The sequence below is a fragment of the Pygocentrus nattereri genome, chromosome 4 (genome assembly GCF_015220715.1).
Source record: "Pygocentrus nattereri isolate fPygNat1 chromosome 4, fPygNat1.pri, whole genome shotgun sequence".
Lineage (NCBI taxonomy): Eukaryota > Metazoa > Chordata > Actinopteri > Characiformes > Serrasalmidae > Pygocentrus > Pygocentrus nattereri.
In genome coordinates this window covers 5630954-5646092 of record NC_051214.1, presented here as the reverse complement: position 1 = coordinate 5646092, position 15139 = coordinate 5630954, and the positions used below count along the sequence as shown (strand labels likewise).

Genomic DNA, 15139 nt, shown 5'->3' with positions numbered 1-15139 from the left:
CAAACCCCTCCAGAAAAACTTTAAAAGAGCACTGCACCAAAACACAGGATGCAGTGCTGAAGCTGAGCAGGATTTGACTTGCAGACCTCCGTAATTTGACCTCTCACACAGATTCAAAGTCAGATGTCTGACAGAAAATTAAAGCTTGAAAAGACAAAAGTCCACCATTTGCTGCTCTGTGGTGATTTACGTAGCCGTGGATAGACCACGTCTCTAAAATGTCCACACAGTCCTGATCAGACAGAAGATGAGCTTTTCTACATTTTCACTCCACTTGAACCATGGAGGAGGATTTTCTCCAAATCTGACTTTGGATAATGAAAATAAAGCCATGTATATTAAATATTAGAATAGAGGTTTTTGATATTTCCAGTTGATTTAACACCACAATAAAACCAACTGAACACATTCTGATGGGTCTGCACTGTTTACCCTGAGCAGAAATTTTAATAACAAATATGTAAATCAGCCTCAAACTGACAGGCACACAGAATCAAAGCCAGAACAGGAACAGAAAGCCAGTCGTCAGCTGTGTTTCAGACGTACTTCTGCTCAATCTATGAAAAAGGATGAGGAGGTTAACAGCTGGACGTCAGTGTTTTGTTTTTTTGTGTTTATTTTGTTCACACCAAAAACACTGAAAAGAGTTTTCAGAAACTTCCACGCTGGAGAAAGGTTCAAAACCCTCTGTTGTCGGTGATGCAGTGAGAGAAGACTGGAGACCAGAACACAGAGAGTAAAACATCTGAATATGTGAGGACGGAGCCTGAGTCACTTCTCATGTCTTTAGTTATGAATTTGTTTAGTATAAACTGTTGAGTTGTGCAGTTTTGCACATTGCTGTTGCTCACACTTTTGTCTTATTTGCCGTTTGTGTATTCCTGTGTGAATAGGAATGAGAGTCTAGTGGGTTTTGTCACTCAACATGGCCAACAGCCGACTGACCTGCAAAATGGCCAACCATAAATAGCTGTGCTATGCACTGGCTAACACATGAATGATCTTTCATTCTTTTCAAATGATTCATAAAGAAATTAAAGATATAATGCTGAGGACTTAAATGTTTTTTACAATTTACTGATATTTCTCTCCAGAAGCCACTTGTTCCTGTGATGTCACTGTGAAAGTGACTGTAACAGTGTGGAGCGATGAGGAGGCAGATGCAAATGCTGAGACAAGCGAGATTTATTCAGGGCAAATCCAGGGTCATGGTCATAACAGTCCAGGTTCAACGAGCCAACATGGAGATAAGGAGGGACAGACATAACGTAAGTGCACACAGGGAAAAACACATAACGGAGCCAGAAAACACCAAAGGATCAAACACTTCACTGCAAACAATACATACATACAAGAGCAGCCAACTCACAGGAGAAAAGACAGGCCTTAAATACAACAGGGATAATGACAGAAAACAGGATACAGGTGGAAAACACAGGTGGTAACAATCAGGGATGGAGTAAGAAAACAAGGGGGCCGGAATGGGAATGAATCAAAACAAAGAAAGCACATGGACTAGACCAAAACAAAAGGCACATGGAAGACTGGGAAGGGCCAATCATGACATTTGCTCCCACCAAGGCACGGGATATCGAAGCGCACCAAAAAAAAGCAAAACCAAACACAGACACAAGGGACCGAAAAAGGACAGAACTAAACAAGGACAGGAGCCGGGGCAAAAGAAGCAGGTATAGGACACCGAACATGAGGAACAGAAGATGGAATAGGCACAGGAACAGAAACAGGAACACGAACAGAAGCAGGAACAGAAGAAGAGACAGGAGAACGCAGAACAGAAGCCAAGGGCACAGGCACAAACACAGAAACAGGAGAGGAAACAGAAGACACAGCACCAGACACAGGAACAGAGGAAACACGAACAGAACAAGGATGAAACAAGGGCCGGGAGGGAGGACGAGGAGGCACAACAGAAAATGATGCCAAATGAGGAATGACAGAAGGCGCAACAGGATGAGGAAAACAAGAACGCAACACAGACCAGGCAAAAACAACAAAGGAACCGGAACCAAAACAGACACAGACATAGAAACGGACACACAAACAAACACCGGGACAGAAACAGAAGGAGAGACAGGAATGGGAACCACAACAGGAACGGGAATGGGCATAGACACAACTGTAGGGAACATCACCAGGAAAAGAGGAGGGCAAAAACAAAGAAAAGGAAAAACAGGGGACACAATAGCAGACGCAGGCAGAACACGGGGAGCAGCAGACACTGGTGAGGGCAGGATGGGCGAGAACAAAGGGGCTGCGATGTCCATGGAGGCAGGCGGGCCTGCAGCAACGGCCACGGAGGCAGGCATCCTTGGCGACTGGCGGCGGGTCCAGAGGCGTGGGGACTGGTAGTGGGTCACGGGTAGCAGCTATGGGAACAGGCATACCGTGGGTAGCGGCCACAGGATCAGGAACTCGGGCAGCAGACTGCTGCACCAACTTGAAGGAACAAACAGAAACAGGACCCTCTCGGCCGCTCCCAAGGCTCACTCGTCGTCAAAATGAAGACGAGTTGGTCCTTCCCCTTCTTACGGGAACGACGAGACGTTCGCGTTCCCTCAGCATCAGGGGATTTGCTGTCTCCAGTTTGGTTGTGTTGGGACATGTGTAACTTGGGCTGCGTCGAATCAGCCAGAGTTTCATCCCAACAGAACAACCACATACTGGAGTCTCACTTGCTCGCTGCGTCCTTAGTAGACTGGTCTTTCTGTAACGGTGTGCAGCAATGAGGAGGCGGACGCAAATGCTGAGAAAAGCGAGATTCATTCAGGGCAAATCCAGGGTCATGGTCCTAACAGTTCAGATTCAATGAGCCAACACAGAGATAAGGAGGGACAGACATAACATAAGTGCACACAGGGAAGAACACACAATGGAGCAGGAAAACACCAAAGCATCAAACACCTCACTGCAAACAATACATACAATACACACAAATACCAGTCAATTCACAGGGGAAAAGACAGGCCTTAAATACAAACAGGGATAATGACAGAAAACAGGATACAGGTGGAAAACAGAGGTGGTAACAATTAAGGGCAGAGTCAGAAAACAAGGGGGCTGAAATGGGAAGGAATCAAAACAAAGAAAGCTCATGAACTAGACTAAAACAAAAGGCACATGGAAGACTGGGAGGGGCCAATCATGAAACAGACAAAAATTGTAAACGTTTGTAAAAGATGTGACCATTTAAGCATAAAGATCATCAAGTCCCTCATCTTTAGGATCAGTGAGATTTTCAGAACATTTCTGAGTTCTAGGTGCTTCTGTATATAAGACAGTGTTGGCTACCTGTAGGAAATGGATGTGATCCACTGTGTGTAAAAGCTGCTCCAGCTCAGTGTCTCTCCTCTTTAGATCAGCAATCTCCTGCTCCAGTTGCTCCAGGAGTTCTTCAGCTCCACTCAGTTCAGCCTTCTCCTGAGCTCTGATCAGCTCTGTTACCTCAGAGCGCCTTTTCTCAATGGAGCGGATCAGCTCAGTAAAGATCCTCTCACTGCCCTCCACTGCTGCCTGTGCAGTGCTCTGTTACAACACACACACAAGATGGAGCTCCATTTACACACCAGCTATCATTCACTCTCTCACTGGGACTCTAGACGACTCACTGTCCACATTGTGGCTGTGTAGGATCTCTAAGTGTCCAACACTGGACTCCTCACTGTCTGACTGGAGGAGAGTCTGACTGAGCTGTGAATCAGCTGCTCCAGCAGATCTCTGCTCACTACTCACCTTAAGAGTCTTCACAGCCTGTTTCACCTCCTGCAGCTTCTTCTCTTTCTCCTGGAGTCTCTGCTGAGATCTCCTCTGCATCTCCTTCAGCTGACCCTAAGGAGAAATCATTTATTCAGTTATTTGTGATTTTTAATGTATAACCCCATTTCCAAAAAAGTTGTGTAGAATGTAAATAAAAATATGATGCAATTATGTGCAGATCATGTAAACTATATTTTTAAAGGAAAATACTACAAATCAAAACTTCTTTTTGAAAAATATATGCCCATGTTGACTGTTATGCCAGCAACACGATCCAAAAAGTTGGGACAGGGGCCTGATTACCACTGTGTTTCATCACCTCTTCTTTTAACAACACTCTATAAGCGTTTGGGAACTGAGGAGACACTATTGTAGTATTTAAAGTCAAATGTTTTCCTGTTCTTCTTTTATATAGAAATTTAACTCATCAACAGTTCAGGGTCTCCTTTGTTGTATTTTTCTGGTCTGGACTGCAGGCAGGCCAGTTTAGCACCTGGACTCTTTTAATATGGAGCAATGCTGTTGTAATACATGCAGAATGTGGTCTGACATTGTGTTGCTGAAATAATCAAGGCTTTCCCTGCTAAAGACGTGAATGGCAGTATTTGTGGGCAAAACATGTATATATCATTCAACATTAATGGCACTTTCACAGATGTGCAGGTCACCCATGCCATGTGCACTAATGACCCCCTATACCATTCTGAATACTGGCTTTTGAACTGTGCACTGATAACAAGCTGAGTGGCCTTTAACCTGGAGGACACAGTGTCCATAATTTCCAAAAAGGATTTCAAATGTTGATTCTTCAGACCACAGGACATTTTTCAATCCTTTTCAAATGAGCTCAGGCCCAGAGAAGGTGGTAGCATTCCTGGCTCCTGTTTATATTATGTGTCATCTTTACATTTAAGAGTTTTAACTTGCATTTGTGGGTGCAACGACAAACAGACAAGGGTATTCTTAAGTGTTTCTGACCCCATGCATTGATTTCCACTACAGAATTATGTCTGGTTTTAATGCAGTGCTGTGTCAGGGTCCAAAGATCACAACCAGCAAACACTGTTTTTTGGCCTTGTCCCTTACATACAGAGATTTCTCCAGATTCTCTGAAACTTTTAATGTTATTATGTACAATAGATGATGAAAATTGAAAGTTCTTTGATGTTTTCCATTAAGAAATGTTATTCTTGAATTGTCTTTCAGAGAGGTGAACCCCTCCTCATCTTTACTTCTGACAGACTCAGCCTCTCTGAGACTCTTTCTATATGCCAATTAACCACCACATTTTTTTTAGCACTACACAACATTACCATTACCAGCCATTTGTTGCCCCCATCCCAACTTTTGAAGAATATGTTGCTGGCATCAAATTCAAAATAGGCATATATTTTTCAAGAAACAATACAATTTCTCAGACTCAGCATTTGATTTGTTGTTTTTGTACTATTTTTAATGATATATAGGGTTTACATGATTTGCACATTGTAATATCTTGGGAGAAAGGTGTTATAAAAGATGAGGAGAGGAGGATGCCATCTACTGAACTTTTATTTTCTCTTAACAGGCTTTTTACATCACCTTCGGGACAACCGCTTATTTACGTTCTTCTCAGTATCTATGAATCTCATGAGCTCTGTCTCTTGAAAAGGTTGTGCCTCATTTTGCTGAAATGGATTCTGAAGAATAGCCTTCTAAAATAATTATTATACATGCCAACCAAGAAGGTACTTGTACAGTCTGATGGGAATAAGGGCAGGGGCTCAAGACCCCATTGTGGTCTGTCTGTGCACATGCCTGCTGCAGGTATCTATATAAGTGGCAGTTGAAGAGTTAAAGTTTACTCTCGTCCTGAAATGTGTGCTGGAAATGACAGTTGACTGATGGAATGTTGACTCACTGGTTTGCCTCATCTGGTACAGACAATGTGGCAGGACAAGTTATGAAGGCTACCTCAACAGGTTCATGAGTCATTTCACTGATTCTCATAACCAAAAATACGTAATGACAGTTTAAATCCTAAACATGAACAATGCAACTTACATATGATGAAAAATCTAATTAGCATAAAGTGTTCATGTTCTCACCTGTTTCTCAGATCGTTCTGCTACAGCTGCCACTGTATCGTGACCTTTGTGTTCGTGCATCGTACACAAATAGCAGATGCAGCTGTGGTCAGTACGACAGTAGATCTCAATCAGTTTATCATGTTGAGAGCAGATCTTCTCTTGTAGCTGTTTGGAGGCCTCGACCAGCTTGTGCTTCTTAAAGGCAGGAGACTGATAGTGAGGTTTAAGATGAGCTTCACAGTAAGAAGCCAGACACAACAAACATGACTTGATGGCTTTACGTTTTCTCCCAGGGCAGGAATCACACTCCACATCTCCAGGTGCAGCATAACAGTGAGCAGGAGAAGCAGCTTGGACTTTCTCCTTCTTCACTTCCTCCACCACTTCAGCCAGCATGTTGTTTCTGCGTAGAACAGGCCTTGGAGTGAAGGTCTCTCTGCACTGGGGGCAGCTGTAGACCCCCCACCGATCATCCTGATCCCAGCAGCCATTAATACACACTATACAGAAACTGTGTCCACAGGGAGTCGTCACTGGGTCCGTCAGCAGATCCAGACAGACTGGACAGCTGAACTGGTCCTGACCTACTGAAATACTGGCCTCTGCCATTTTTCTGCACTCACAGACTGAGAGAGAGCTGCTCTCTGAGATAAGTTTCGTTTACTCTGAAATAAAGGTGCTGCAAAGTGGGAGTGGCTATATGTGGAAGATTGTGATTGGGCAGAACTCTCAAGGAATTTATTAGAGATAAAATCTAAGTGTCTATAGACATTCAGAGTTAGACGCTACTGGTGAACAAAATATTTTCTACCAGAACAGAGTTTCTCCTGCTAAAAGTAGCTCATACAGTGGGTTAGATGAGGTGTGAAATCATCAAAATTTTCCATCTGCCAGATCACCTCACTTCAGAAACCACTGCCTGCTTCATTCAGCCCTTTCTCAATCATCAGGGCTACTTTTGAATGACTGAAGATGGCTCTAGTAAGGCTGCTGTACAAACCCTGCAGGCAGAGGACATCAATTTGCTGTCAGAAAGACGTTGGACTCCAATGTTGCACAGACGTTGAATTTTAGTTGAAAATGAAAATGGGACTGAGGCCAGAACCCAAAGTTGGCTTAACATCACCCCTGACATTGGACAGAAGTTGAATTTTGGATGAAAATGAAAATTGGACTGACACTAAAACACATTGTTGGCTTGACGTCAACCCTTGACTTTGGACAGACGTTGAATTTTGGTTGAAAATGAAAAGCAGACTGACGCCAAAACCCATCGTTGGCTTGATGTCAACCCCTGACTTTGGACAGATGTTGAATTTTGGTTGAAAATGAAAAGCAGACTGACGCCAAAACCCATTGTTGGCTTGATGTCAGCCCTTGACGTTGGACAGACATTGAATTTTGGTTGAAAATGAAAATTGGGAACCCAACGTTGGCACTACACCAATGTCAGAAATAGCATTTGGGTGCCTTTCTCAAGGGCACTACAGTTGTCAATAGGTGGAGTCTGGGATTTAACTGCCCACTCTGCGATTAGTAAACAACCTGCTCTACCACCTGAGCCATGCCTGCCCCAACCTAGCTGTCGACCCTTAATGCCTTCCTGAAAACGTCACCTTAAAAGAAAAATAAAATAAAAAAATTACAAACACATACACACACACACATCAACAAAAACAAAACAAAACAAATATCACAAAGCAACAACTCCTCAAAAACATTTCTTTTTCAGGCTGTTCAGACTGATGTCAAAATCCAACATTGTTCAGCGACTTGTATTCAACCAAATTTCAACCATAAATTCATGCTTACATATTATATTCATTATATCATATATTCACAATTGCTCTCAAAATAAGACAGCTGACAAAAAAGTACCAATAAAACACTTGCTTATATATTTTAGTAAGACAACTAAAGACAACATCTTTAAAAGAGACAAAAAAAACACAGTTAAATTGAATAAATATTGTGCTCCTAAATGTTTTGGGTTGGGCATGTAGCTGAATAAAATTGTTTAGCACCGCATGTATTTGTTTTATATATATATATATATATATATATATATACACCTCTCCATGGATCACCACTTTATCGTGGTGGAGGTGTTCGTGTGCTTGAATGATCCTGGGAGCTATGTTGTCCGGAGCAAAAGCTCCTGGTAGTGTCTCCCAAGACAAACTGGTCCTAGGTGACAGGTCAGACAAAGTGTGATCCAAAAATACCCTTATGAAAAAGATAAGAAAACAGGACTTGTGTACCCTGCTTCACAGCAGGGAAGTGGGCTACATGGGGGCTGGTTTCCCTAACGAAAATTTTCGTAGCTTTAATCATTCTAGTGTTAAATGAAGCAGTACCTCAAATGACCTCATGACTCTTGTTCAGCTGGAGGACAGCTGTGATCCGTTGGTGAGTTTCTTCCTAATATTTTGGCTGCACTTCATCCACTCATCCACAACAGGAACATCAGAAGAGGCACCTGTCCATGGAGCTACAGAAGTTTGGTAGCTAAGAATGCACTGATATAAGTCCTGTAGCTGAGCGTATTAACAAATTTTGAATCAACAAGCCATATGTACAAAATTCCTTTGCTTCTACTTAAACATTCGGGGGCAGTCATGGGCTGGAGGTTAGGGAACTGGCCCTCTGACTGGAAGGTTGCCGGTTCGATCCCCAGCACCGACAGTCCATGACTGAGGTGTCCTTGAGCAAGGTGTCCTGCCCCCTCACTGCCTGTGTGTATGTGGTGTTTCACTTCACGGATGGGTTAAATGCGGAGGTGGAATTTCCCCGGTTGTATTAAACTATTAGAAAAGTTTTTCAGCTTTACTTTATGTAAATGAGTATATTCAATTCAGAAATGTAAACTCAGATAAATACATTGAATGAAATAATATTTTTGAGTTGTTTCAACTCCTGGTCAATTTCAAGTTCATCCAACTCTCTCTAATATGTTAACTCAACAAGAAGAAGATGCCCGTCACATCCTTTGTGCGCATTTTCGCGCTAATTTCAGCCCATTTGCAGCTCAAGGAGCTTCAGAGCTTCTTCTCAGGTAAGTTGCCATGTAAAATAAATAAAATCTTGTTTCAGTTAGACGTACCTGTTTTTTGCTAATGAATACCACTTTTGAACGAAGTTCATTGTGTTCCTGCTATTTTTATTGTGTTTTTGCCACTAAGATAGCGTATGCTAATCAAGCATCTAGCAAGTTAGCTAACGCTAGCTGTCTCTAGTTTATACAGGTGAGTTAGTTGGTAGTAACATCAGCTACCAGATTTTAATCACAATATATGACGATACAGACTTGTGTATGGCTTGGTAATAATACATCTTTTCAATAATACTTTAGTTTTACCGACATGACATGCTAAATCATAATCTGCCCGTGAGCTGCTTGATTAGATGGTTGGATCTGGCTCAAGCCGAGTTTGCTACAGTAGACTTTCTTTACCTGTGGTATGCTATTTAAAGAATAGTTCAGTATTTGAAGCACTGTTGTTAGCGTGCATGTTATGGGTTTGTTGTTTTTGAAACGCTTTATCTTGTCAAAATCTGTGGAGAAATTGCAGTCACCACAGCAAGCGCTGAGTTAATTTATGCTGTGTCCAAAACATGAAGGTAGCTGCCTTTATGTCAACGCTGCCTAAGTAGGGACCTTAGAAGCCAGCATCGAGATAAAAGCATTTGTGGCCGACTCACATTTGAAATACATTCAGTAGGTAACAGTACACACTATCAAAATAACAGCTTACTGTTAGCTTTTAATGTACCTTCAAAAACTGATAAAACAGAGTGTTAAAATGCAGCCTTTTATGTAAAACATTCAATTTGGACACATTTCATGCCTTCCTGCTTCAGAATACAGCCTTAAAAGGCAGCATTTCTTCTGTTTCAGACACAACTTTGGGCTGTATTTTTGCCATCTCACAGGCTTTGGGGTCTCTCCTCATGGTCTTAAGCTTCCAAAGAACGGTGAATCCCAAATCTCTTCCTACTCCTGTTACTGCTTCTGCACTAAATGGCAAATATGTCTTTATTGTATGTCTAAAAAATGTTTACACTCAACCACAGATAGAACTGGCTCCCTATTTAACATTCATGCTTGATTAGTGTTTACAAGTTGTGTTTTCATAATGTACATTTACTATGTCAGTTACTTGGATAGATGTTTTTTCAGAGGGCTTCCAATTAGTAAATGTATACTTTGGTAGTGTACTTACTCCTTTTTGTTTGCAATAATAATTCAATGTTATGTGGCACCTTTTCTCACACATGCTGGTGGAATTCGGCATGCATATGCATTCACATGAGCTGTGTGGCTGTATGGACACTGGTATGTTGGGAAGTAATGGTGGAGGAGGTGTATTGGTGTACAAGTTAATCAGATACAGCAGTGCTGCTGGAGTTTTTAAACAGTGTCCACTCACTGTCCACTCTATTAGACACTCACCTTCTTTGTCCACTTTGTAGATGTAAAGTCAGAGACGATAGCTCATCTGCTGCTGCACAGTTTGTGTCGGCCATCCTCTAGTCCCAGGTCACAGGACACTGTTAGCTGGTTCTCAGTCCAGCAGCGACACTGAAGTGTTTAAAAACTCCAGCAGCACTGCTGTGTCTGATCCACTCATACCAGCACAACACACACTAACATACCACTCCACCATGTCACTGCAGTGCTGAGAATGACCCACCACCCAAATAATTCCTGATCTGTGGAGGTCTTGACCATCAAAGAACAGGGTAACAAAGTATGCAGAGAAACAGATGGACTGCAGAGTGTAATTGTAGAACTACAAAGTGCTCCTATATGGTCAGCAGAGCTGATAAAATGGGTAATGAGTGTAGAAACCAGGAGGTGGGGTTTACTCTATCAAATGCAAGTAGCTAATTTAAAACTAAGCAGCAGCTTTCAGGGCCTTGTAAGGCGACTGTTGCAAGTGTTTGTACAGTTTGCACTGACAATTTGAATGTGTACAGAGGACGGTGAGTAGTAGTCATTTGTTCATTTGCTTTTCAGTAGCTGTTTTAAACAAAGTGGTTTTATTGTCTCTTTTCTCTATTTTGTTATATTTACTATTGTATGCAGCACCAATGATGCTGTTCTGTTTTAAATCACTGTTTGCAGGTGAAAAAACAAGAATGCTAACACAAGTTCAGATCTTACAATGATAAGTTCCTAAAATATTTGTAAAGCTCTTGAGTTTTAGTGCAATTCATAATTTTGCAGCATGGCATGTTTAAACATCTGGAATAAGTTCTATAATGTGTTAAAAATTTAACTCATTCAGTCAAATATGTAGGGAAAAAATGCAGTTAATAAGATTGCATTGAATGAAAGACTGTGTGCATGTAAAATTCTAAAATTTTATTTAAAAAGTATTTTTGTTTTTTTTTGTATTGATTTGGGATATATGGATGTATGGAATATATTCAATAAAAGTTACAATTCTATGTTTAGCACGAGTCAGTATTTACATTGACTTAAATTCATTACATGAAGCAAGTTCAACTCTTTTTTTTTTTACTTAAAATAACTTTTCTTTGAGTTCGCTTGACATAATATTTTAAGTTGAATGAACCTAATACAGTTAAGCTGGAGAAACAAACGTTGTTTGGTTGAACTTAAAAATCCTCCATATTGAATTAAAAGGGTCCATGCAGAACATTGCCTTGATTTTTTTAAGTAAATCCAACACATCATTTTTTTCAGTGTTGGTTCACATATTTTCTATTCCATTATTGGGTGATAACCTTAAATTAAGCTAACTCAAACTCCTGTGTGTTCAAAGAATGATGATCAAACTTGTGATGTAACCTGAACAGACACCACAGGAGAATCTATCCATAATGATGAGTACTGTGTCAAAACCCTGAGATTCTGGCAAATCAGTAACAAAATCAAGGGCTAACTGTGACCAGGGTCGATTGGGCATGGGTAAAGGCATAATTCTACCTGCGGGTAATGTTTTTTGGTGTTTTGTGCTAAGAACACGTGGAACAGGATGACATGAATCAAAGAATATCCTTGTTCATCCACATCCACCAATACATTAGTTATTCCAAGCATGTTTCACCTGGATGACCAGCTGTGAGAGATGAATGGGCACAAGTTATGAGTCTGTCTCTACACCCTTCAGGATCGTAGGTCTTATCAGCGGGTCACTGCTCAGGGACTGATATTTTCCAGTGCCTTCTCCTCATCTATGGCCCAACAAATAGCTGAAATATTAATGTGTGGAGGCAGGATATTTTTGGGATCTGGTTAAATGTCTTCCTTAACTTTGTCCTAATGAATTCTAGACAGAATATCTGCTTTGGTGTTATGAGGCCCAGGACAAAACGACAAAATGTCAGGGACTCTATTGAATCTGAATCTAGAAATCTAGAACAATCTAGAAAAAATAATGATCAGTGTGCTTGTCTGAGATTGAGACATTTAGCAGTGCTAAGGTCTTCGAAATTTTTGTGATCCATGAGAACAGTGAAAGGACGATTAGCACCCTCTAACCAATTCTTCAAGTGTTAGTTTAACTGCTAAGAGATTAGTCACCGATCCCGTAATATCGCTCCGGAGGACTGAGTTTGTGTGTAAAATGCAATGGAGTGTAGTTTTGGGGGTGTGTCTGGTCTCTGGTTTAAACTGCTCCTACAACAGTTTCTCAGGTGTTTCTACTTCAACCACTGAAAGATTGGGATCTTTTAAAATGGGGCAGATGTGAACAACTCTTTGAGTTATATACACTTTCTGCCCCCTGAGACCAAGACAACTGGTGAGGAGTACCCTTCAAGAGGGCAGTCAAAAGCACCACTATGGTACTGAAATTTCTAATAAAGCATTGGTAAAAGTTAATGAATCCTAAAAGGTGCAGCAATTTCTTTACCAGTGTGGGCTTGAGCCACTTCAGCACAGCTTCAATTTTGTGATCATCCATCAGAAAAATGTTAAAACTAGTGACATAACATAAAAAGGCCACTGACTTTAAGTGAAAGTCACATTTTTCACATTGACATGCAAATTGTATAGAAGATATTTCAGGACAGAGTTGACATGACTAACATGAGTGACAAGGCCAGGGGAGTGAAAAGTCAAGGTACATGATTACAAATTAGCAAATCATATCACGTAGTACATTATTCATGAAAGCCTGAAGTATGGATGGAGCATTGAAAAGGCCAAACAGCATTATTAATTATTCATAGTGCCCAATTGGTGACAAAAGCAGTTTTCCATTTGTCTCTCTCTGATTCTCACCATACTGCACTCCCTAAATCTAATGTTGTGAAATATTGAGTCCCGCTTAGTTGCTCAAGAGCTGCAGGGATGAGAGGAAGTGGATATGTAGTTTTTAATGACTTGATTAAGGCTTCCGTGATTTATGCAGAGGCAAAGGCCTCCATACTTTTTCTTTACACAAAAGCAAACACAAACCACAGGTGAGGTTGATAGTCTAATAAAGCCTAGCTCTGATTTTCTTGCATGTAGGTATCCATGGCATCCTCGAAAGAAGTGAAGAAACCCATCCCTTCATGGGAAATCACAAGGAATGTGGGAATACACATGGAATACTTGTGGAGGAGCCTCCATGCACTTTCCAGGGCCCAATAGTAAATGACAAAGCCTCTCTTCTGGTAACAGGCATGATGAATCACACTGCATAGGTTCCTCTTGGTTGTTGATAGAGAAGGCCACGTTTTTCTTTGCGGAACCATAGTGAGCTGTTCAACACTCATGCATTGGGTCACGGGAGAGCTGGTCCAAGTAAATGGATAAAGTGATAAGCTGATTAAGATTCAACATCTCTACAGGCCAGTTCAGTTAGTATGTCAGGGTTGAGCACCTTGAGGGAACATGACTAACAAAGTTGGCTCGTTCCACCCAGTACTAGCTACCAGTGTCTGAAATTCTAGCACATAGTCCAACACGAAACAATGACCTAATGACATAATGTAGTGAGAACTTCTTTACTATCATATGGATAATCAAAAACCATACAAAAGTCTTTTAAAAGTTGTTCATATGATTCTGAACCTTGGACTAGATTCCAGTAGCCCACTCCAGTGCCTTATCAGCCAGCTTCGAGATCACAAAAGAAATTTTGGCCCCATTGGTACTTGGTGGGGATAAAAATGGGATACTGGAGCAAAACTCCACTGCATTTATTTGGGTTGCCATCAATCTTGTCAGGTTTACTTAAAGAAAAGGTAGAACTAGAAGCTTCTGCAGCTGTGGGGGAGCTGTGTGTACCCTTACTACTAGTAGCCATACCCAATGTTTGTAATTAAGAAGTCAGCTCTTTAGTGCACTTGACTAACTGGACAAGTTGAATTTGTTGTTCAGCTTCTTGTAATGTCAAAGTCTCGAGAGAATGAGTGACCCCTGACAATACCTGCTGATGTTGTCCCAACAGATGACCTTGATTAACAATGGCCTTGAACAGCCTTGAAATCTATTGCCTGCATGGGTGGCGAGGTATTGGGACACATGGGACTCGTGGATAAAATTAGGAAAGTAGGCTTCACTAGTCAGAATGTGGTCCAAACCTATAGTCAGACACAGAGACAACAGGTCAAATCCAAAACAAGCCAAAAAGACAAAGGGACAAACATAACAAAACAGGCAAAAATGATCAAAAAAGGGCAAGGCAAAAAGGCAAAGTTGAAAATCTAAAAACACTGTCTGATGCACAGGATGGCAAGTATACACAGAAAGAAACACTTGGTAGCTGAAATGAAAAAAGCAATACCTCGCAAAGACTAAACTAAAGCTTAGGCTTTAAATACTATCTCAAGTCATATGACAAACAAGACAAATGTTAGATTAGTATTCAGACAAAGGGGAACGACAGTTGGCTGTGGATGGTGACAAGGGTCATGATCACCAAGGGAGTTCTCAGTGAATTCTCCAAAGAGTCAATTCTGGAGGGATGTTTTAACACATGAAATCAGCATACATTAACATTTAAATTTACATTTAAATACACAATATACATTTACATTAAAATGAGCACATATACAAAATACATATACATTTAAATATACAATATCAATTGAGCAAATTTTTTAAGTGATATTTTCAAGGATTTTTTAACTTAATAAAACAGATCATTTGCACATGTCTGTACTTTGCTATTTGTAGAAACTGATTATAAATAAATATCAATAAGTTGACAGGCGCAACCACACTTAAGATTGTTTCTAGGAGGAACAGCTGAAAGAACTGCTGGTCAGCTGGAGGATGGAGTCCAAATATCATGGAGTTGGAATAGGATGAGGTTCTGCTTGAGGTGCCAAGG

General features: G+C 40.9%; 1 protein-coding gene across 1 annotated transcript in view; it reads right to left on the bottom strand.

Moving 5' to 3' along the window:
• The window catches only part of LOC108415070 (E3 ubiquitin/ISG15 ligase TRIM25-like), a 20771-nt gene extending 14298 nt beyond the window's left edge, over positions 1–6473 (bottom strand). Inside the window, exons 1-4 of the mRNA XM_037537830.1 lie at positions 5862–6473; positions 3751–3846; positions 3310–3543; positions 2193–2387 (exon numbers count right to left, since the gene is read on the bottom strand). Coding sequence (XP_037393727.1) covers positions 2193–2387; positions 3310–3543; positions 3751–3846; positions 5862–6452 — 1116 coding nt within the window. The 5' untranslated portion in view covers positions 6453–6473. The remainder of the gene's footprint in view (positions 1–2192; positions 2388–3309; positions 3544–3750; positions 3847–5861) is intronic.
• Positions 6474–15139: the final 8666 nt, after the last annotated feature.